Raw genomic sequence first — 23,925 nt, 5'->3', positions numbered from 1 at the left:
TCGCAACTTGTCCATGTATCGGGCTATCCATGCCCCAATAGATGTACATGGCGGCATTAATATGCATGTATGCGTATAAATAGATAGGCGAACGCGTTGCTGGTTCAATCGCGGAGGTAGATGAAGGGTTAACGAGAAATAGGTATGAAATTATAGACTTGCTGTTGGTGATTTCTACTCAAGCGGTGATTTTTAGAAGATACGTACCTGCTTGTGTGTATATATATGATTGTTATAACGAGTAACTTTTAACGTTAACAGATAACATTCGCGAGTACGTCTGAAAGAGCATCGTCGCTCATAGCCGAACCAAAAGCCTGTTGGCCGTCGAGAAATTGATGATTTCGGCTATTGGCGACGCGGCATTCTCCGAAACAGGTGAATATCGCGAGATGCGTCGACATCGACAGACATTTATTTCTACGGATACCTCAAAATTATTTGACTCGATTTACGAATCTTCGGATACGTCGCTTTTCCGACAAATCGAAGATATGCGACAGATATGTCATTTTACGAAACTAGACGAAGTAGAAACGAAACAAGCGTAGAAAATATAGCTGGCATACTTCTCCGCGTAACGTTTCGAAAACGATAATTCGCGTGATTCGATGATGGCTATTCGGTGCTCGGTAGCATTTTCAAACCACGAACGCTAGTTACACGCTACTTGTCGGAGACACGAGCGTTTGTTCCATTTGCGGGAAACGTAAGCGACGCGTGGCTCTTTTTACGGCACTCAAACTATCTCGCACCACCTCATCGTATATCTAAATAATCAATTTACTACTGGCCATAATCGTAACCAGGAGTTAGCGAGTTTATGTCAGCCAAGCCACCGTAACTACGTGGCTTCGCGAAGCATAAATATTATGGAGTATTTCGTATAAAATAAAGCAATAGAGTTCTGAGTTATTCTCTTTCCCTTCTTCAAACTCGCCCCGCTTCCGTTTCTCTTCCTCTCTATTTTAATCGCCTCTAATCAACATCGTTATCTCATTTCGATTTTAATCGGGTATCGTATCTATATGTACATATGCTTTGCATTATTAATATTTTAAATATTTATCAACGAATGAATTTCATTCCGATGCCTTCGATGACGTTTAACAGAGACGGAAGAAAGAACGTAAGGTGCAAACACTGTCCGAATTTCTACCGTGCTTGATCGTGCAAGTGGCGTTATCATTTTTAATTTCATTTAATTTTGATTCGATCGTTTCGTTATCATTTGTGATTGCGGCGATACCAAATGCGTTTAAATAAATCGTGAATCTTAATTTCCATACTTTAAATGCTACCACCGTTCGCAAACGAAAACGCGCTAAAATTTCTCGTAGCGTTAAATCAACAGTGGTTAATATATTATTGACGAAGATCACGGTGTTAAATTCATTTGTTTATTCTAGTTTGTTTTTCTTTCTTTCTAATCGGACATACCACGAAGCTTGATTCCACGATCGATTGAAAGTTCGTCGAGAAATAATCTTTAACGTTATTTCCTTCTTGTTACGATTCAATCAGATGGACGTTATTTTACGAGCATGGAGCAAGTCAGATAAACACGATGGAAAAGGTAGCAGTGTTTCTTTCCGAATATTTTTTAACTACAATCTAGTCTTCTTATCGGACTAATCACTAGTAAATATCTGGTAACGTTGCATTGTACTTACGTTATGCCTCGGTGACCAGGAATTGCACATAATGGAGGCATCTTCCAATATACGACTCTGCAAAACGAAAACTTTCGATTTTTAAGTGTTTCATTTGACGCGACATGTTTGTATATTTTTGTTCCTCGTCGTCTCAAATTACCACTAACGATTCTTTAATTACGCTTCCATATCTTTGTACGATAGTCGATAATCGATTTTGAAATAATTCGATATTGTTTAATATATTTATCCAGGATCGAAACGAGCAAACAACAAAACAAGCATATACAAGAGATACGAGAAGTTATATTAGTTCCGAATGTATTCGAAGATCCTTTTGCACGTCCCAGGTGTCATTGAACTCCTAGAAATAAATGTCGACTGACTTAGAAAACCGGTGGAGAATGGAAAATTGGAAAGATTTTACAGCGTGACGCTTTCACCTCGATAGTCTGTCTAGACTAGACGTTTTAAATATTAAAAACTTTTGAAGCGAAATTATATATTCACAGACATCTTTCACCGTCGTATTCGGATGAATAACTGCCAAATACTAACAAAAATATACGTATTTGTACGATCGAAGAATCGTGTTTTAGTAGTAGAACATTTCATTTTGCAAAAATATGGAAAATAATATCAACTTCAAAGTTAAAACAAAATCACATCCTATTAATGTCATTGGCAAAACACGAATGCCCCTAAGACGTATACTTTAAAGAATAAACGAGGACGTACTTATATAATTTTTGTAAAAAATTTAATTTATTCATTTATCTTTCATGATATTTATGAGTTTTTACGAAAACTATGTCCTACTATGTAATATTATTACTACGTAAAAAAGCGAGCAAAGAATAATAAGAAGATTTAATAAATAAAAGACAATAAAATAGATATTCGCGGCATTTTTATTTATTGTACCGAATAAAATATATATCGATGTATTTGGATCGTGAAATTTAAACAACAAACGAAATCTTCCGCGTTAAATAGATATCGAATGAATAAAAATGGAAGTGAAATCTCGACCGAACTTGCGACTATCCAACCGAGTTGTCTATTATTCAAAATCGTAGTACTCTTGCTAAGATGATTATATTCGATTCCTCGCAAAACACGACTCCAACAATTCTTATAAAAAAACACTGCAAGATTTTTGACTCCGTATCCGAGAATCTTGGCAAAGGTACGCTTGCGAGTAAAATATTATCGGTAGTTGGAAGAAATAAATCAAAACTGTTCATTACATATATACGTATATACCTTCGTAGAATAATAAGGTGAAAATTCAAAGCCAATGCAAAATAACCAAGCGCCTTTAAGACGTAACAATCTTGCAGCTTATAGACATTTACATAGAAAGAAAAGTAGAAAAATCCGTATGCGAGCAAGCGACCACGCGTTTAGGCTGCAACAGCGACGAAGAAATCTCTATGAACCAGCTGGTATAATCCACGCGGCGAAATATTTCTCCGAGCTGACAGAAATTCATGCATATCGACGCGGTTTACCTGTCAGCGGGGCTTAATATTCATCTGGTTTGCATATTTTATTCCTGGCAATCGCGTAATATGTATATTTAAAGCGCGGTACTAAGATTGACAGAATCGGGCCATTCCGGCGTCGCGACGCCGCCGTCACAAATTAAATGAGTCATTTTAGGAATCGAGCAGAATTAGGTAATTCAATATCTTTCTCATTAGAGTGTCGGCCAATTCTGAGCTCGATCGATATCAATGACAATGATCGCATCATTATAGAAGTCGCGACTGATATATGAATTCTTCATCTCTGCACACCGACGGTTTTCATTAAATTGACAGATTTTTCAACTTGCTTCGGCTATTTTTCATGACAATACTATATCGCGATATCGGTGTTTCGCGAATATTTTATACGATCTTGTTGCAACACACATACGTACATACATATTTATACAAACTTGTATATCTTGTAAAAACGAGGCGCAACGATTATTAGCTGAAAATATCGATACAAAAATATCGACTCTCGCTCTTTCGTCCCACTCAATTATCGAAATTTTAGTCAGGGTATTTATGTGCCTATCACACCCGATATCGAACTTAACTCTGTAATTACCGTAATACGGCAATATCGAACATTTCGCTCGCCTATTGTAGTTCGTACTCGATAAGTTACTTTCGTAATATATATTGACTCGCTTTTACTAAATTTATCTAAACAAATCGCCAACGACGCAACGATACTTTTTCACTCTCTAAATTCGTATTTAGCGAAGTCGAAGTTGAACCCTGGACGCTGAACGCGTAGCCAAACAACGAGACCGAGGAATTTAAAAAATATAGTTGATCTATTCAGTTTGTAAACGGTCGTTTGTCCATTAACGGTAAAAAGGTAGCAGCCGTGAAGCAAACTATCGGTACTGTATTTTATTCGATGATAATCCTAATTTACGTGGAACCACGATTTCCGCATCATCGTGATGCAAGACGAGCAACCGCTGTTTACCAGATTAACCAAACTGGTTAGGTCAAAGAACGTTATTCGTACTGTTCTATGGAACAGTCATATGTTGTTTATTATTCTGCGGCTTACTCGTATATCTGAAACATCGTTTAATATATGCTTCGGCGAAGCCCAAAATTCTACTCTGCTAATTATTCAACGTACCCGTGTAACAAAGGAGTTCGTACACGCGCGTCTACAAAGTTGTATCGACGAAAATGCTGTTTCATTTCTCACTTTTTTATCGAAACTCTGTAAGTCTAGAAACGTTGTGACGCGTGAATCCCTGTGCGTATACCTACATATCTCTACCGTTCGCAGGTGTGTCATCAATCAACGCGTACGCGGCTGTGTTGCGCGTCTAGCGTCTATGCGCCGAGATACTACATATGTACCTTGTGTATGCTTTGCTAGAAGTTGTACACAGTGCATCGAGCGCAAATACGAAGCTCGGACAACATCGATAACACACACGCATACGTAAGTAATGCACAGGCGGATAGGGGCGCATGTATGTCCGCAAATTTGCCATTGTTTCATTCATTGAAACCTTGCTTTCTTCTTTTTCAAAATTTTAAACCTCGACTCCAGTGAAATGGAAATATTCTAATTTTACTTGACTTATTCTTTACTTTACTTTACTTTACTTTACTTTACTTTACTTTCTTCTAATTTTGCTTTACTTAACTTGTGGCACACGATCGAAGTCAACGATAATATTACTTGCGCAATTAAACAGAAAGGTTTTAACGCGACACGTATAAAAACGAGAAGAATCTATTGGATGCAAAGATGCAACCTTTTTAAAAATAGCTGACGAGTCGGTCAACTTATGCGAAAAGCTGTGCGTCAGTGCTCTAATACTTGCACCAGCGATATTATAAAAATGGTAAAGAATGCGAGAAAAGCGTTTAGCGTAGATGGCAAAAGCAAATAGAAAAACAACATTGATAACAGGGGATCGATCGACAACCCACTGAATTCTAAAAGTGCTTTTCGACAGAAGATGGGAGATTTGACCGATCTTGTTGCCCCTTGTAATTTTTAATCATAGAATACATCGTATGTTATTAAAATTGTGGTACTGTTTACAACGTCTGGAATATTTTAGGACTTGACAGTGGCAGTTCAGGGATAAATATAGCTGTAGAACTCCATTTGGGCGTAAGATATACTTACGCGATACTATTGACGCGATGTCGACGGAAAATAACAAATTTTAATTAAACCTTAAAAATATTGGGAACATCGTATAATTACGTGCACATGTAATATGCACATTACGAATTTATAGATTGAAATGAAGCATTAAATCGAAGTGTAAAAATAAAAGAGTCAGACGTATAGACTGCCGCTAAATTTGACTGTTATTGCATAAAAATAACTTGTACTTTATTATTTAGCAATGGCATAAATTCATTGTTTAGTAAAATGATACACCGAAACTATGAATTTCTTAAAAGGAGAATTTAAAATAGAGCCATTTGTCGAAATCCGAAGCACGTTGTGACATATTCGTCAGCTTGGACTCGGCTTATAATTATAGGAAGATCCAGCGATAAATGATCATTTGCTATTAATAATTTCAAGTACATACGTGTATTCTCGGCGATTTTGTTTAATATAATAACGGTGTTATTTTAGCATCGAGCGAAATTATGTGCACGATCGGTAAGGGGATTTTAAAAATAATTCGGATCAAACTTTCCTACGCTTTATCACACGTACGTAATAATTAATAACGCAAAACATATTCACAACGTGTTTCTTCTACATCTCTATAGCCAAGTAATAAAATACAAATTCTTCTCAACCTTCTACCACATACCAAAGACTCTTCTACCGACCTAAAAATCGCAAATTCATCGCATATGATCGTATACCTATTTCAACGTGCAAACGATAAAATACAAAACCTGTGTTCTCTATCGCGCCCACTGTGAAAACTTACACCGGGCAACAAGAGAAAAACCTTTCGATCCATCGTTTATCCACGTTATTACGAGTATTTCAATTTCCCGTAGAATTTCGAATTCTCGTTCCGTATGTACATATGCGCTGGTGTATACTGTATACTGTATACTGTATACTGCATACTGTATGGTGTACGCCGTATACGAACTTTACAAGGATGTGTCTGTGCCTGTGCGGATTGGTAGGCTGCGTCGCATCGCGTCGCCTCGCGTCACGTCGTTGCTGGCTGTACGTATAAGAGATGGTATATGTGCGTGCGTGCGTGCGTGCGTGCGTACGTGCGCGATGTTCGTGCGTATCACGTGCACTGTGCAGTGCACTGTGCAGTGTGCACTGTGCACGGGGTACGCGTATCCGTTTCCGAGACGAAACACATTGGCGACTCTCGTACGGGCAAACAGCCGCAGTCGAAACAGTTTGCCCGGCTAATTGATTTTCCTTGGCATCCTCGATTCGGCGTAACCGGTCCATGCAACGCACTGCACCGTCCAATATGTGGAGACAAGCGCTCGCACGAGCACACGAACGCGTCTACATCGACAAATTCAATCGGATACGGAATACTGCCGTTTGATTATCAGACAGGGCTGCGCCCGGCCGATTGTAAATCAGTCGGAAAACTCTGCGCCGCGGGATTATACGGAACATCGTCGATCGTTTCCACGATCGATCGGATATCGTTGTACCGATGTGTTTGTACGGTATTTTGTACTTGGAAATACAAGTTGGCAATGTATGGTATTATCACTCGTTACGAAGGAACCACTCATAGAGGATTCGCGAAGGAAAGACGAAATAGGATATCCTCGGATACGAGGGAAAACCGTACACTTCGAATTCTACGTTTCTGTAACTCCGTTCTTTGTTTATTTTATGAAACCAACTATGTAATCCAAATTGTATCGATTTGCGAAATGTCTCTACACAAAAATATAAATATGCGACGAACCTTTTTTATCCACTTTTATCGGGAAACTTTTGTATTTTATTTTCGTTATTCTTCCACGTTACTTGCTACTTCTATCGAACTATTAACTATTGAAAAACGATATACATAGTTGATGATAGCCCGGTATACCAAGAAGAAAAATAGAACAAAAATAGAAGTTTTATTCGGTATATATCGCAATATCCTTAAAGATTCGAAGTTACTTAACATATCGAACCACGAAAGGCAATGAAAATAAAAGTTTCGGTCCGGAAAAAGAAGAGCGATCGGACAAACTGTTCGTGAGAGGCAAAGGACGCAAGCTTCTTCGCGGAAGTTTGACTGATAATTAACTAAATTTACCAAGGGTTGCGAGTCAAAGTGTGAAGTCGTGTTCCAAGTCTTTCTGCACTTCGACGCTCCACTACGCTGGTTAATAACAAATGAGCCGAGCTTCGCCCCTTCACTTTTGTTATAATCGGGGACACTTGCTCCCTTACAGTTACTGTCTACCATTCTCAATTATTCAGTAGATTCGTTTGAACCATTCTAAACATCGCTTGGACGTCCTTCTCCTTCTCCTGCTCCTTCTCCTTCTCCTTCTCAGTCTTAATACATATCTCAATTTTCATTATCGTTTTTTCTACCTCTATCGACCTTAGAAATCCTTTCCTTTAGTCACCATCGTAAAGGTATACACTTAAAGTTTAACATTTTTAAGGAAAATGCACAAAATTAAATTCTCTTTCGCCATAATTAGTAAAATTCTTACGCATAGATACATACGGTAAAATAATAGAACGAGATTCCGTATAATTTTATCTACTTGAGCGTAATAAATAATCGTTTAATTTATCGTTGAAATTATTTACAGGGTGTCTATCCAGTACGGAATACATAACGCTTAAATTTTATTATTGACCATTAATTTTTGTCAAGTTTTTACTAAATTCGTGAAAAATTAATAAAACACGTCCATTAAATTTACGATTTTATCGTTAATAAATCATACAATTTGATATATATATATATATATTTGTCAAAATTCGGCAAGAGAAAGATAAATCGTAAAGTTATATTTTAAACGATGTATTTTAAACGACTTTTTCTCACGCAATTAATCTATAATCAACAAAAACGCAGCAAAGAAACAAATAATTTCTAGACGGTAAATCACAATATGTACATACTTTGAATCGCATATTTCCTGCCATTTCAAAGTGTGTAACGATATTTGATATTTTTGCAAGTACGTATGTTATTAAATAACTGGCGTGAGAATATATGAGAACCGAGTTTTCCAATCGTAGCAGAGGTGGAGCGGATAGATAGCCATGAGAATTTATGTTCACGCGAGTCATTACTATTTCAAGTGAAAAACACGGATCTTGACGAAGCGCGAAGCGTCTAAGAGCTACCTAAAGAGAATATATGAAATTTTGTAATGCAGTATTCTGATTCGTAGACGCTCCTTCTGGTCCCGAGTCAACTCTTTACCTAACGATTTTTTGCTTTTAATACAGAATGCGATTAAGATTAAGTTGCCGTTATACCAGGGAAACGTCATTTCGCTCGATCCATGCTGTAAAACGAATTACTCCAATTCCGAGAATTTTCCAGCATAACGTTACGTAATTTCTTTTCCTTATATCCATACGTAATTATTATACAGTTTTTCTTTCGTATTCTTTTTATTTTTTTTGCACGTTTTGCAGGATCCTTTGTAAATAAATAAGTACATAGGATGGTCCGTGCATGTAGAACGCAACGATGTTGCTTTATTATAGTGCTTGAATAATTATAATCGTAATTAGAGGACAACACGCGTCGAGCATAAATTTATTTATTTAACGGGGTTATTTTATACTTAATTCTTAAGTATTTTCTTTTTATACTCGTTATATCAGATAATACAATACGCGTTAAATAAAAATACAGATTCATCGAAATACCATAATATGCGAGTTTACCGTAAAGCGTTATCGAAGAATTTCAAACAAACGTCGAAAGAAAAATTGAACAAGTAAGTTCGTATATTGTTAAAATAAAATGTACGCTATCGGCACTTCAAATTTACATTACCGATTTGTGCGAAATTTTTGTAACGCTTACGTGGATGTGAAAATAAATTATAGTACGACGACCATGCTTCGGAAAATCCTTGTTGACGTACCGTTGCGTGGCGTCGCATCGCGTCGGAACTTGCATCGAACTATTTCTCTTTATACCACTGTTGTTAATGATTATTCTACGATTAATATTTAACGTTTTCCAATAATTAACGAAGAAACTACACGAATAACGTTATCGTAAACCGTTCATTTTTCTATCGTGTATTATGTAGTTATCCAATTCATTTCTTATTCATTTGCGTGTTATGCGGTACATGTATGATTCATTATGAAAAGTGTTTCGATCAAGTTCATTACAAAAGCGTAAACTTTCAATACTTATTTAAACGTGTAACTTTCTGAATCGTTTAAAATCGGTAAATCGTTTAAAAGTATAACTATTATAACTATATAAATTTGCGCATATTTTTGTTATTTCATACGGAAACGCATACTTTGCCTAATATAAATGGAATATCTGCGTTTACCTACTATATTCTACTAAAAAATTTACTTAACAGATTTGTACACGATGCATCTAATTACAATTAAACTATGCTATCATTCGACGCAAGTTGTCAAATTGTGCATCGTTTCCATAATTTCGATCCTTTTGCGATTCTTTGCAAACAAACATCGTTAAATTCTTTCGATATTAAGTTCTTCTCTATTATCAAAAATTCAGCCTTTCGATATCACGAGGAAACGTTGCTTTTGATTTATCGAAACTTACTTCGATATCCTATCCTCGATAAAAACAAAAATATCCGAAGGATCGATGTGCCTTGTGCAAAGCCAAAAGGGTATAGGTGTATGGGACGCGTTTAGCTTTCCCACGATCTGTCATTGAAGTGCTTTATCTTCGGTCGTGCATGATTTAATAATACCATGCTAATTCGATGGTCAATAATACATATAAAGTATACTGAAATTATCATTCGAATCAATATGAAGCCGCGTACTGTTGCTGCAGTATCATAATTGTTATCCATCACGTGATGCATGAAATCTAGTAGAGAAATTGCGGTTTTCTAATCTAAGTTTTTACAACGCCGCTCGTTTATCGACCAACGCAACGCTACGTTGCGAGTTCCGAGTGTCGTTCGTTTAGCTTCGAAACTTTCGTTCTTCTTACGTGAATCGTTCTTTTTCCTTTTTGTTCGTACGCTCGTATGCGGAACTGGTGGATTATCGAAGATCCTGACATCGTCGAGCGTTAAAGGCGCCGTATCGTATCGTACAAGCACGAACGAAATCACGAATCGTTGCGAAAATAGCACTTTGTGCTCGTCGGCTGACGAAGTAGATGCCTTTATTGATACGAAATTTCACTTGTCGCTGTTTTATAGCTATTTAAATTTATGCGAACGGAACAGCAAAAGGCGACGAAACAAATTTTACATATTCGTCAGGATGTATCGTCGTCGGTGCATTGTCCAACGATTTTGACTTTTCTTCCACGGTACTTGCACGGAAACGCATAATATTGAAATTATTTGAACTTGCATCGGTAATTAGATCGGTCTTGCTACGTTCTTTCTGTCGTTTTTCGTCTGATTTGATATTCTTCGAACGTTAAAAGATATCTCGAGTTTGCATAAAATACGAAAGAATTGTTATCGATATGCCAGATTTCTCGTTCCAATTTTATGTTAAACACCTACTTCGAACGATAAAAGTCTTTTCGTTCGTTGAAATACGAGCTAAATGGAAATGCCTTTCGATTAATTTATTTTAATTAAAACAATATCCGTTTCCAGCTCGGTACGATATCTACGTTCTCCTTCGACTTTACAAATTTCCTACTCTTTTGATCGCTCTTCTGTACGTACTCGCTAAACGCTCACCTCGATTTATTCTATTCTTAGGCGTTGTGAAATATTCTTAACATTTACATAGACAAGTCGGTACGTTAAGTACATACGAGTATAGCTACGAGACGCTTTCAGCGTGCAACCCAATTACACGTTCCATTTCAAAGAAGGTATCGAAAATTGTTGCACAATCTGTGATCTGGCTACGATAATATACAGGGTGGTTGGTAACTGGTGGTACAAGCGGAAAGGGGGTGATTCTACGCGAAAAAAGAAGTCGAAAGTATAGAATAAAAATTTTTCGTTCGAGGCTTTGTTTCCGAGAAAATCGGCTTTGAATTTTCGCTCGGTACGCGTGCACTTTATCGCGTCTCCTTATAACGGATCTCACCGTAGATTTTTAAAAAAATTAAAAAAGAAAAAGAAAATAAAAAAAAAATTTTTATTCTATATCTTCGACTTCTTTTTTCACGTAGAATCACCCCCTTTCCGCTTGCACCACCAGTTACCAACCACCCTGTATACATTCGTGTTAGTTGTATCTGTATTTTCTAATCTGCTCGTCGATTCTATCCTCTTGCTCTGCACCGAACAATCTCTATCGATCTGATTATCAGCGTATGCGTTATACGTGTATCGGTAATCGGCGAAAGAATAGTCGATAAATCATATTCCATTAAAACAATGGAACCCCATACGAAGGATAATTCGCGACAAGATCTAAAGATCGGAAAGTGGAACCGCGCGGTCTTCGAAAAAGTGGAATTCTTATCGGCACGCAAGGGAGTGTCGCGCGGCCGATCCATAAATCATGATGATTCGCTTTATGGTATCTACAGTTAAGCCAAAATTGACGGTTGCCAAGCGTAAAAATCAGTGATTTCGTTACCACTATGTATCGAGGGATAGACACGCTCATTGGCTACGTGCTGTTCCGCCCCCGCAGCCCCGCCAATCAGGCCAGCCGCTCTCTCTCATCGATCCAGACCATCTACACTCTACGCTCTACAGTTACACCTACGCTATACTCTGCCGCCATACTCAACTTGCCCATTCCCCTATCCTTCGTCGACCATAGATCGGTCTGGTCTAATTGTAAGACTCGGCGAAACAAAATTCTATGCACGGCAGAAATTGTTGATCAACGCTACTCGATCGGAAGGTTGGCCGTTGGTCGCGTCGCTTGACAACGTGCCAGAAACAACTTACGCTCGAGGTCTGTTCGTCTCAGGAAGATTCTACTTTGATCGCTGGTAGCAAGAACCGTCGTTCGTCCTTTCGATCGAACGCGCGGAAAGACTTTTCGGTTTCTTCTCTCCATCGGCCAACTTATTTCTCACCTGTATTTACATATATCTCGTAACAACGTAATTTTACGTATGACAGAAATCGTTGACTAATAGGCAGTATTGGCCAGTGGTTGTGTCTGTTTTTACGTATAATACACGTGGGTATATCTACTCGGTCGATGTAACGTCGGAAAGATGGATTTATGTTTCGACAGAAGTTGCAATTCGATTCCTTTGATTAAAATTAAACGAATATTTCAATTATTTAGGAAATCACGAATAATTAAGGGATCGTTTCTTTAGCGTGCAAATTCAACGAATAGGAGAAATTAAATCGTTATTTGGTAGAACAAAAACGAATGTATAGATATTTGTTAAGTTTGCTTGTATTCCTTAAGTAGAAGAAATTCATCAGTGCGTTAATTAATCTACGTCGATTTAGCTTTATTCGATGCTTTTATAAAGCTTCGAAATACGTAGTCGTAAAAGTTTGAACTAATTGTACATCTAAAATAAAGCGAACTTAAGTCGATCTACTTTCAATTAGACGAGGAAGACTTCTCGAAGCAACTGTAATTTATAGAACAAGAAAAGGGTAGAATAATTTAACAGGAAAACGAGTTCATATTTCCTGACGTTCATTGTATAACTAAGCAATGTAAGACTGTAAAACTGCTTTTGGAACGATATTAATTATTAAACTTCCAAGTAAGCTTAATTTTACCTATGACTTGTTTGCGTAGCTTAAAATTGAATTCGTAAGGAACGAGTATCGTAAAGAAATGTTTCCAAATTAGGAAAGACGAACTTTTATATTATTTAGTCGCTTGTTTCTATTTTAGGGAATTAATAAATAATCGTAACAAGTAGCTAAAATAAAAGTGAAGTTAGATTAGCGAACCGTTGTATTTTATTAATACGTATTCACCGCGAGGAGACAAAGTTAGTAGAAATAAAAATATACAAATACAAATATCTTCTTCTACCGGACGATAGAAAATGTTTAAACGAAAGACATCGTCTACGCTGCTTGAAGATTTTGAAAATAGTTTGTGCTTCGCTAAATGTCGCGATCGAACCAACAATTATACATCGGAACTTGAACGACTCGACGTTCGAACAAAATGCTGAAACTGTGTCATGAAAATAATTATTTATCCAAATTGATACGAAATGAAAGCTTAAGCGCAACGAGATCTCGCGCTCGTCGTATCGAGGCTACGAAATTAGACTTGTTCTCTGAATTATCGAACATTGATTCTCTCTCTGTGTATTTGCAAGACATATCAATTATGCAAAGCAGGCTGCCGGATGCTATGCTGATTGTATAAAACAAACGAACGCGACGATTTTGAAATTCGAGTCGCTTCGACGTCTTGCACCATTAATTACCGATTATTATCGAAACTAGCGAAAAATCATCGACCCTCTAAACTATACTAAACGCTACACCGATCAAAACTCAAATACAAATACATTTGAATCGTTCGAACGTAGTCTGAATTATATTTCATAATTACCGTCGTTGTTAGGCGATAAGAAATATATTTTATGCGATGGAAAACACGTTGGACACGTTATATATCGTTAAGCGAAAGCGATTCGAATTTTCGTATCTTTAAATAGCTAGTAACAACGTCTAGAAATATATTGGCAAACTTTTCAAGAGTATCGTATTATTTGTTACTCCAAACGAAGTGACCAGTGCGGCATTTCGCACGAGACTCTCGCAAGCGCGATGAATTGTTCTTAAGTATGACGGAGCGATACTCTTGCGTAATCGTTTCTCATCCATCATGATTATTTGACAACAACGGGTGTAGATTTCCCAGACGAAAGGATAAATTTTGTTGTACATCCAATACCCATCGTACATTTCGTACTCGAAGGATTATTAGAAGACAGCGATACAATTTATGAATCGTTATACATTAACCAGCATATCGAAATAGCATGGAAGTCGAGGAAATTGTTTTTCAATCCCACGTTTTAATCTAAATATCTGTGTGACAGAGTCGTAACGTTTTAATACGTAAACGATAAACCACATCGATCTTTTTAATTTTTTACATTAACGCTATTAATAGATGACTGTAGAACTGTCTTGTGTACATGTATTATCAAACCTCGGTCTAAATAATTAGTAATTCAAATGGTATTATACGGTACAAATTAGCTTTGGATGATATTTATGATTTAAGAATACACGTGCTCGTATTAGCGATATGTACATACGTAGATCTCGTGCCAAAACATAACGTAGATCGTCACAGGAGTTCACCGTCCTTACGCACTGTGTACTTGGTAACACCTTGTCGATTATTGCCCGGTATACGTCGAATGTTTCGGAACGATCGTACATCGTTCGTTGATCGAAAATTGTAAACGGTCCTCGAGCTTGTAACGAACGTATCTAAAGAGTAGGAAATCATCGTTCGAGAAATTTCAACGTGTACCTATGCGTACATACGTGTGTACCTCTGTCTACGTAGAAGGCAAAGAAGTATCCTTCGATGTGTTAAACATTTTCCAATTAAAAAATTCCGAAGGCGATCAATCGCAATCGTGAATACATCGGTACAGATTCTACGCGAATCGTGACATTTGATAAGAACATCTAAACACCAAGCTGATAATCTATCAATTTCATCTTATGTATGATGGCGTGAGAAGGAGGCAAGACCAGAATAAAAAATATACAAGATTTAAAGGAACACGCGACAAGAATCCGTACTAATCATCAAAAGTGATTATCTACGTTAGTTCTATCTGGTTAACACGCAGCCTCGTCATTACTGCGGCCGCGGTAACGACCATATATAAGTATATGTATAGTATACGTATATGGCGATGGCAGAGTTTCTCTAATGGAGGTCCACTTCCATCTACTCAGCCCCGCGCACCTATCCGCGCAACCCTATCTACGCCACCACTCCGCCGACTAAATTCGCCCTCTCTTTCCCATCTTTGTCCTCCTCTCGTTCGTCCTCTATCCTCTTCCCCATACGCTTTCCTCCCCTTTCTCGCATCAGGCTATCTTTATTCAATCTTTGCCTCGTTTTCTCTCTCTCCTTTCCCGGACTACGATTTCCACGTTCTTCGCGTTCTCCACCTTCTCCCCTTTCCCTCCGTAAGTATCGTCTTTCTCATCCAGCTTTCTCTTCTTCGTCGATTTTCTTCGTCCATCTGTGCGTTTCTTCTTTCTTCCGTGCTTTCTCCCTTCGATCGTTTGCTCTTCCTCTACTGTATCTGTAAAGACCAGTTTCTATGAAACGCGATGTTTCTCCATCTTCCGGTAAATCGACTTTAAAGAGTATTTAATCTATCGAGGACCAACGTTGCGTCAAATAATTAACAAGTACAGCGTATTTTCTTCGAGATTATGGCAATTAGAAACGTTTCTCCGAAACCGTCTGTATTTGTAACACACCTTGTCGTTAAATACGTTGTCTGCGCTTTAGAACGTTTGTCGATAACGACACGAACGTTTATCGCGATACACCCAAGTGCCACGATCAATCGCAAACCAGCAACGATAAAGACAAAGACGAATCAATCTGCGTTATTTTGCAATTGGAAGACATAAGCGTTACGACGTTACGGTATTCAACGTAGAAAAGAATCTTCCTGATCGTCGCTTCGTTTCATATTCCTAAGTAACGCGCTTTCTTATCTTCTACTCGTTCAGAGATATCGGTAGATACGCTTCGTTCCCAGCAGACCGTCTTGTTCGTCGTTCGTCTCGCCTCGTCCTTATCCCTTTCAAGTTGGCCAAGTGGTGCAGTGGCACTTTCGTCTGACTCTCCTTCCACCTCTCACTCTCGAGCTGCGATGTTACACGTCATTTCAGTTCGCCGGAATGTCGCGGCCTTCGTTTTCCATTTTCGGTGCTCGGCGTTCTTCGGCAACGCTTGTCGTGGCTGCCACACCGCGCTGGAAACTACTTTCCGGACCTCGACTGCCGCACCGAGGCCGCACCGAGGCCAATTAATAAAATGGAATCTTCCAGCTACAGTTTTGACTTCGTTGCGGATAAATTAGAGACGATTGTCGCGTAACCATTAAACGTTCGTCACCTTTTTTACAAGAATCATAGGACACTAATCGGATTAAGGTTCGTCTTTTACTTTCTTTCGATCGTCGATGAGAATGTACCCTACGGAAAGTTAAACGTGAAATTTCATCGTTTTTTTCGAATATCGAAGACATTACATATGTACACGCACATTACGTATATATCAGGTCGGTGTAATTTGCAATTTCGTTTTTTCAAATAAATCTTTAATAAAACGTATTTAAACGAACAAAATTCCGTATCGTTCAATGAACTTTTTCCCAACGACTAGTTATCCTCGTTATTCCTAATTTACAAGAATTAGCAATTTTAGGATTCGAATATTCTTCCAACGAAACTGTTAGAGTTTCTTCGCTTTCGCGTACTTCCTTCCAAAGTAATTCACGTATTGAAAAATTATCTAAACGTGGAGTAGAAGCAAAATATGAATTAAAATAACTTTGAGTCTCATACGTCGTGATAATTGACGTTTTTACAAAATTATTTGAACAAATGATTTAACTACGTGGTCGAATTTTGTTTCAAAATGTCTACTCTACTCTACCTGTACGCGAACGTACTCGTATTGTATTTAAAAACGATTCGATGTAGCATGTACCACTTTGTATACGAACAAAGAATATAAAAGTTCGGTAGCAATAATTTTGTAAATAGCGACTTTGCTTTTCATTTGTCGAATTCCAGCTTTCAACTTAAATTTATCAGGCCCATACCGAGCGTACGTACCTTTTGACGAAAAGGTCAAACTTTTATACGCGAGTGTTAGTGTAACTTGCTAGTTACGGGTATTTTATCGACTTTAGCTACCACCCAGAGCTACTCGTGTATTCGTTTCAGCACAAAAATCACAGTTGACTCGTGTCGTTATCGAATAACTTGTACGCAAATGCACGTATTATCGGATTTTATCGCGTATTCGGCTGCAGAAAAAAGAGGTTTTCTCGACATTGAAAAACATTTTGCGAACGCAGTACTCGGTTTTTAACATTTACGTGTACTAAACATTCGCATTGTTCTCTCTGCGCTGAAAAGAATCTTTGTTGGTGAAACGAACAAAAAAAAGAGCGATTTAAATTCGCAGCCACGGAATTTAAAGATTCCATTGTTGGGCCACTATAATGTCATTTTATAGGAAAATACTAAACTGTTCTCAACCAGGCTTTTCGATTCTTTACCGACGATTTGCTTTCTGATTTAATAATAATTACCGCTGTTTGCCTTTGCTTCCCGTTGATTTTAAAATAACGACGTAAACGATTTCTGTTCGACGCTTGTAACGCAGGATAGCCGAAATTATAGCAGCGGTATTAAAGTATCGTAATTTATTTTATTTTGAGGACAATTCAAACAATTTTTAATATTCTCGAGAACGTAGAAAAACTACATTTTAAGAAGCAATCGAAATATTTCTATGATTTCTGTTTCAATCGTTATATTTTTGCAATTATTATTTATATTATATTATTTATAACGATTAATTTGCTCCATATTTAAATTGCAAAATTCCAAACGAATTTTAATATTAGCGTGTATCTGCTAAACGTAACGCAACAGTTAAAGGAACGAGTTTATGGTAAGAAATAGAAGAATAAATTCAAGAAAATCATTTAACAACGATAGCCCGTTTCTACGAAAGTTTAATTCATCTTCTTATTACCTTCGTTCTTCGTGTCGAATAAATATTTAAAAACAGCTATTAACCCTGTAGTTATTTGGTTGATCGTTGTGTCAACCAATGACTGATCTTAAAGCGAGCTTGTGACACTCGCGCGAGTGTACGAGTACACGTCAAATATATGCTAACGACGGAAAGCATGAATATTTCAGGGTCTATACGCGCTAGCCACGTACCGAATAATAAGCGAAATCAAATTGGCCGCCGGCCTGCTCATCAATAGTTCATCACTTTTGCAGACGTTGCGCTCGTTACAAGCTACGAGCCTGTTAGCGGACTCGTGCTTTATCGAATAATACTGTTTTCAAAGACGCAACCGGCTCTCCGTGTTTCTCTTTCTCATTTGCCGTCGATATTACGCATTCTCGAGAAAATGTAATTTACAGGTTTAACATTTAATCTTACGAATTAAAGTGGAAATTGTTGAGTTTAATTTTTAGAAAGCACGAAAATATAATTGTTACACGCGGTAGTATATTACAGCATACATATAAAAGTAACACGTACATTATTTACGAACTTAAAGTATAATCGCTAATAAATTTATTTAATTAATTTCGTTTCGATATCAGATCATTTATACGTATACGATTATTTGTCCAAATTGTACATTTGCAAATACTCGATATTCTAAATTTCTATTTCTTATACAACGTACGAGATAGGCGTCCTGATACTTACGCGGAAAAGAAGAAGCCGAAAAATAAATGATAGGACAACGTAAAGTACAAGTGGTCACTAGGCTGCAGATTTGTACGCATTCGTGAAAATTTGGAAAACGGAGATATATGTACATGGAACGATACGAGAGGTAAAACGATTCGCTATTTAGATCGCATTTTTTGAAATTATTTTCAATAACATTCCTAAGAATATAATTTTGTACAAGTGTCCGCGGTCTACTTATCAGTTTCAGAGCGTTTCACGTAGCGCGGATCGATACGTCCAGCCGAAACCAGCCGTGTTATTGACCCACTTATAAAAACAATATACCTACGTAGACAAGTTGTTCTATTCGAGACGCGACAGAGTGAGAAAATAATTCGAGTGCCAAACGACACGTAAATTCGGTGGGCACGTAATTGCAATAGCAGTAATGCACTTAAGGAAGGATGAGAGGGGAAACGACAGTGGGCAGCAGCTCGGTCACGTGGCGTGGCACGCGACGACACGTGGCGGCGACAGCCAACTGTAGCTTGTGTGTCGCGTTTGTATCCGTGGATAGGAAACTTTTCGTAACAAGAGGATCTCGTGGTATGGTGTAGCTTGTAGCTGTAGGTCGAGAACGAGACGCGTCTTTACGAGGCAACCGGCTACATCTTTCGGGTACACGAAGGGCGGCCAATATCCCACCGGGGAGATGAGCGCATTAAGAAAATTGAAACGTCGATTTGTCCTCGAAACTCGGCCTGACGATAATTTCATTAAGACCATAGGGATGAGGGATGAGGGACGAGGAACGAGGGAGCAGGAAAGCCCGGCACGTTGGTAGAATACACGGCCGCGAAAGACATCGCACGGTCGATATTACTTTAACCAGAGATGATGCTAATTTCAACGGACGTAGCCAGTTTCCAAGCGGAAGCATCCACCCTCTGTCCGGAGAGAAGAGACTTCCATTTATAAAGCGTCATACCGGTCTGCTGTTTCGCTACCTTTAAGACCAGGTTAGGCGAGTGTGATTTATGAGATCGATGTCTGATTGATATCGTGGCTTTTCATTTATAAACGAATCGTAAAGATTGATCTCGATGTTGAGGAGAGATAGGAACTGACCACATGACCGTCGATCGCTATGGTACGCTTGTGGTGTTATTCGATTGCTCGGAAGTCACACTGATCGAGTCGAGAAACGATGCGACGTTGCACATATTTTGCGCAACTTTTTCGCAATTTATTTCACTGCATTTACGTGTTGCATCCCTCTACGATAAGAGAACTGCTGGAAGCATATAATTTGTCTACCGACAGGCTACATACTGTGATAATAAACGCATAAATCTCTGCGATCTACTAATTATATATCAAAATATACTAAATAACGAAATTGAACAATCGACAAAAAGTAGAGCCAGAGTTGATTAATTTATTTAGAGTGAATTGCAAACACAATGAAACAAAGTTTAACGTTCGTTTATTGAGATAATGGAATTGATGGTGCTCTTACATTACGTAGTAGATGTGAAATTCGTTATATGTACGTTTATTAAACTCGTTAGGTATATCTAATCGTCAGATGAATCAAAGGGAACGCGATAAAACAGCTAGAAGACTAATTGTAAGTTGCAAGAGCTCCAGAGAATCGAGAAGAATGAATGCAACACGAAGAAAAGTTGAAAAGTAACGTGTTAATTATGTTACGCTAATTTAAACAACGTATATGTAGAGCGATTAATATTTCTCTGAGAGGCAAAGTATCCATCCTATCAAATATATTTCGAGGACGATCGTTTTAATACGTATTTATCTAACTCTGGAAAATTTGCATTAAAATCAAAGAAAAGTTGACAAGAAGCAAAGAATGCCTTTTTGCCAAGAATGCCAAAGAATGCCAAAGAATGCGTTATTATGAAAATATCAAATTTCTGTAGTATCGGGAAGAAGGGCCCAAGAAACGTCGAGCTAACTACAGACAATGTCGCGAGAGCCGAGGCGCTGTCGGCTCCATCAATGCATTACCGGGTCCTTCAGGTAAATAGGTAAATAGCCGAAAAGACCTTCGTGACCTTGGCTATGAGCGTCTGTAAAACACGTGTGCGGTGGGCCCAGCAATAGACAATAGAGCGCTACAACGGCCCGAGAGGCAGTCGAACAGCAGAGTGCGAGTCGAAAAGCAGAGTGCGAGTCGAGGAGCCGTGTGCGAGTTGAGCGGAGACAGAGGTTGCGAGTGGCGTTGCCGAGAGAGTGTGGATTGCGCTGTTTTCTGTGCGTTTGGCGTGAATAGTTCAGGTTGAACAACAATCGTCTTTTTCTGTCTGATTAACATCTCTATTGTCCACTCTTTGTAAACACATTATATCGCGATATTACATTTCTATAAAGAAATATATAAAAGGAAAAAGCATATTTATATACAGCTGCTCTTATATTATAAACGAACACGTATACAATTACACGAAAGATAGGAGATATACACGCTAGTTATCTTTCAAAACTAACTCTTTCGTCGTGTACGCAAGGCCAAACGTTGTTCTGACTATAAGCCTAGTACACGGAAGTACAAAGCAACGGCAAACCTATGATTTGAAGAAATAATTCTTCGATAAACCGTATCGGTATATACTAGCCTTTCATTAAGTTTTCAAGATTTTGCTCATTTCGTTTCCACGAACATTCTTTCTTCCTCGCGTCGATGCTACATAGTGTACATATTCTTAATACTTGTCTATGTATGTATAAGCACTACATAAATTCTTTGAAAACAGTAAAATTGGTACATTGATCACAAGTGGAAGATCGTATAACGAGCAGAGAATTATTACTTTTACATTATATCATGTACAATGTATATACGAAGTTTCAACTTTAATGTTCCATCACTGTGTGGTTGAACTTATTAAACTATTAAAGCCATCTACCACATGCATATTTGCTAATGAAGAAATAATATTATATACGATACAAATATAACTACATATGTATAAGGTGAGATATAGAAAACGTAATAAATAAACATATCGAAAGTATAAATGGTGAGTGCAAAAAAGTATATTTTTCGGATACACCGCTACTCGATAATTAGAGGGTATTCGATAAATAATAAAGCGATAAAAATTTCGAAGATCGCGGTCTGAACATTATATATATGTAAAAAAATAGGCGTAGAAAAAGATTCTGTGCTGTTGCAATAGTTTCTCAACTTTTACGGGTAAAACGCGTGTTTGCACATTTTTAAAAATTAAAATATTTTTCCGTTAATGATCGATACATTCTTTTCTATAATATTTCCCGGCCAGTTTGAGCCGGTTTGACTTCTTCTTGTCTCTCGATTTATACTTCCTCCAGTCACTAAAACGCGACTTGATCTTGGAACAAAAATCCGAAAATTAAATGACGACGTTATACATATAGACACGCTACAGGATGATAAGATACCTGAACTTGCAACAACGCGACGCGTTAGAAGATTTCGAGTACTTTTCTACGCCCAATATTTAGCGCAAAAGCTAGCGAAAGAACTGAAAAGTCAGATGAGTCGCCTATGAAATTAATTAATCAGGCATAAAACAAAAATCTAATACGGTTCCTACGAAATGGTTCCTGCAAATTTTTCCCAACAAATAAATTATTGCGAATAGAAGACACGATATGTTATTTTGTTTGTAGAGTGACACATATCTGACGTGGATATTTGCTCAGCCCACGCGTTTTCCCTCTTAACCGTGTGTTGTAGCGTTCGAGCAGGTGTACTGCACGGTCTAACCCTCTGCCCTATCCCCTAACCACGTCCTCCTGTTCTCTCCCTCTTCGTCAAGATACAATCGTGGCATAAACATATGGTCATAATAATAGACTCTTGATTTTGACAAGGGGCGCTCCCTTTCAGTACCCCGTGATTGTTTCTCTAGTACCTAAACGTAAAAGCGTGCGGATAGTATTAAGCTAGTTGCTTAATGGGGAAAAAATAGATTTCGATCAAGAAGAGTCATCGGCGCGTTTTTTCAATCCTGATTTCTCCTTTTCGTACTAACCTCCCAAGGGATTAATCGCAAGCGATGCAATATGTTCGATAACATCTTACGAATAAGCTTTCGTCGTAGAATGATCTTTAACGTAAATTCCTAGCAGGCTGCATGGCACATAAAAAGAGAAATTTTACAGACTCAACGAGCGACGAGTCGTAGATCGTGCATTTCTATCGGAAATAATCCGCACAATTTCATAATCTTACTAGTACCAATGACTATTTCTCAAAAGCGACGTTGCGAGTTCTTAGCATTGAAAAAATTAGGAACGGTAACACTCGCATCTGCATCCAGCCAAGTGTCGAGCAGCATCGGCCGATACTTTCACCTGTCTGTTTCACCGAGGCGAGTAGTCTTATCTAAGATGGTGGTTATGCTTCGCACGACATAAAATATATCGAGAAGCGGTACCCTTATCCTAGAAGCGGCACACGTGTGACCCGTATGTATCTCGTTGTACATAGACCAGGAGGATGGGACACGTACGTGTACAGTGTACGGCGTGCAGCGTATAGAGTGCCATTCGGTTTATACGTACGGGTAAGGGATCGAGCTAACGGAGGAGACTCGAGTACCATTCCCCATCCGAACTCCATCGGAACTCGGCAATTCCAGTGCTTAAGAGTTTCGTCACGTACATCTCTGGCCCGCGTCAGAACGCACACGCCATGGAATTGCTTATGTTTTATAATAGTCCAGGAATACCCTGGCTTCTATTTCTATGGCGTTTTCCATGGTATATATCGATCGCAAGACCGATTACACCGATACGAGAAGGATATTTTCAGGCGAAAGTATCGTGATTTTTAATCAGCCGGACATTACGTTCTGCGATCGTTTCTTTTTTCCTTTCGCAGTTTTACAGCTATGGTATAGTCTTACAATACGCGTATAACATATAATGGTCGCGATGCGTCGAATTTTCACGGCCAGATATTAGATGCGACTGAACGTTCGTCACTCGTGTCTCTTCTATGCTTCTCTCTAGAATTTCTATCGTTAGCCGTGTCAATTTGCACAGACGTGTAACGCGCAGCTTATTTCGTTCGATATGCGATTTTAGAGGGCTAATTTCATCTCCTTCGAGAATATACGGAAAACGGAATGTTCTTTTTATTATCGATTATTTCGTTTGATGGTAGAAACATTCTTTTATCGACTTTCGTTATAGTCCCAACGAATGAAAATTGATTGATTAACCTGTTACAATAGGATCATACAAACAATGG

The 23,925-nt window shown here is 38.2% G+C and overlaps 1 protein-coding gene across 2 annotated transcripts in view; it reads right to left on the bottom strand.

Annotated features, from left to right (window-relative positions):
• LOC117242863 (inhibitory POU protein) overlaps positions 1-23,925 on the bottom strand; it is a 54,222-nt gene that overhangs the window by 17,379 nt on the left and 12,918 nt on the right. For both annotated transcript variants that reach the window (XM_033509860.1, XM_033509861.1), the window contains exon 2: positions 1,674-1,730. In XM_033509860.1, the coding sequence (XP_033365751.1) occupies positions 1,674-1,730 (57 nt within the window). The remainder of the gene's footprint in view (positions 1-1,673; positions 1,731-23,925) is intronic.

The sequence above is a fragment of the Bombus vosnesenskii genome, unplaced genomic scaffold (assembly GCF_011952255.1).
Source record: "Bombus vosnesenskii isolate JDL3184/JDL3185 unplaced genomic scaffold, Bvos_JDL3184-5_v1.1 scf7180000016279, whole genome shotgun sequence".
Lineage (NCBI taxonomy): Eukaryota > Metazoa > Arthropoda > Insecta > Hymenoptera > Apidae > Bombus > Bombus vosnesenskii.
This window is presented reverse-complemented; position numbering and strand designations above follow the sequence as displayed.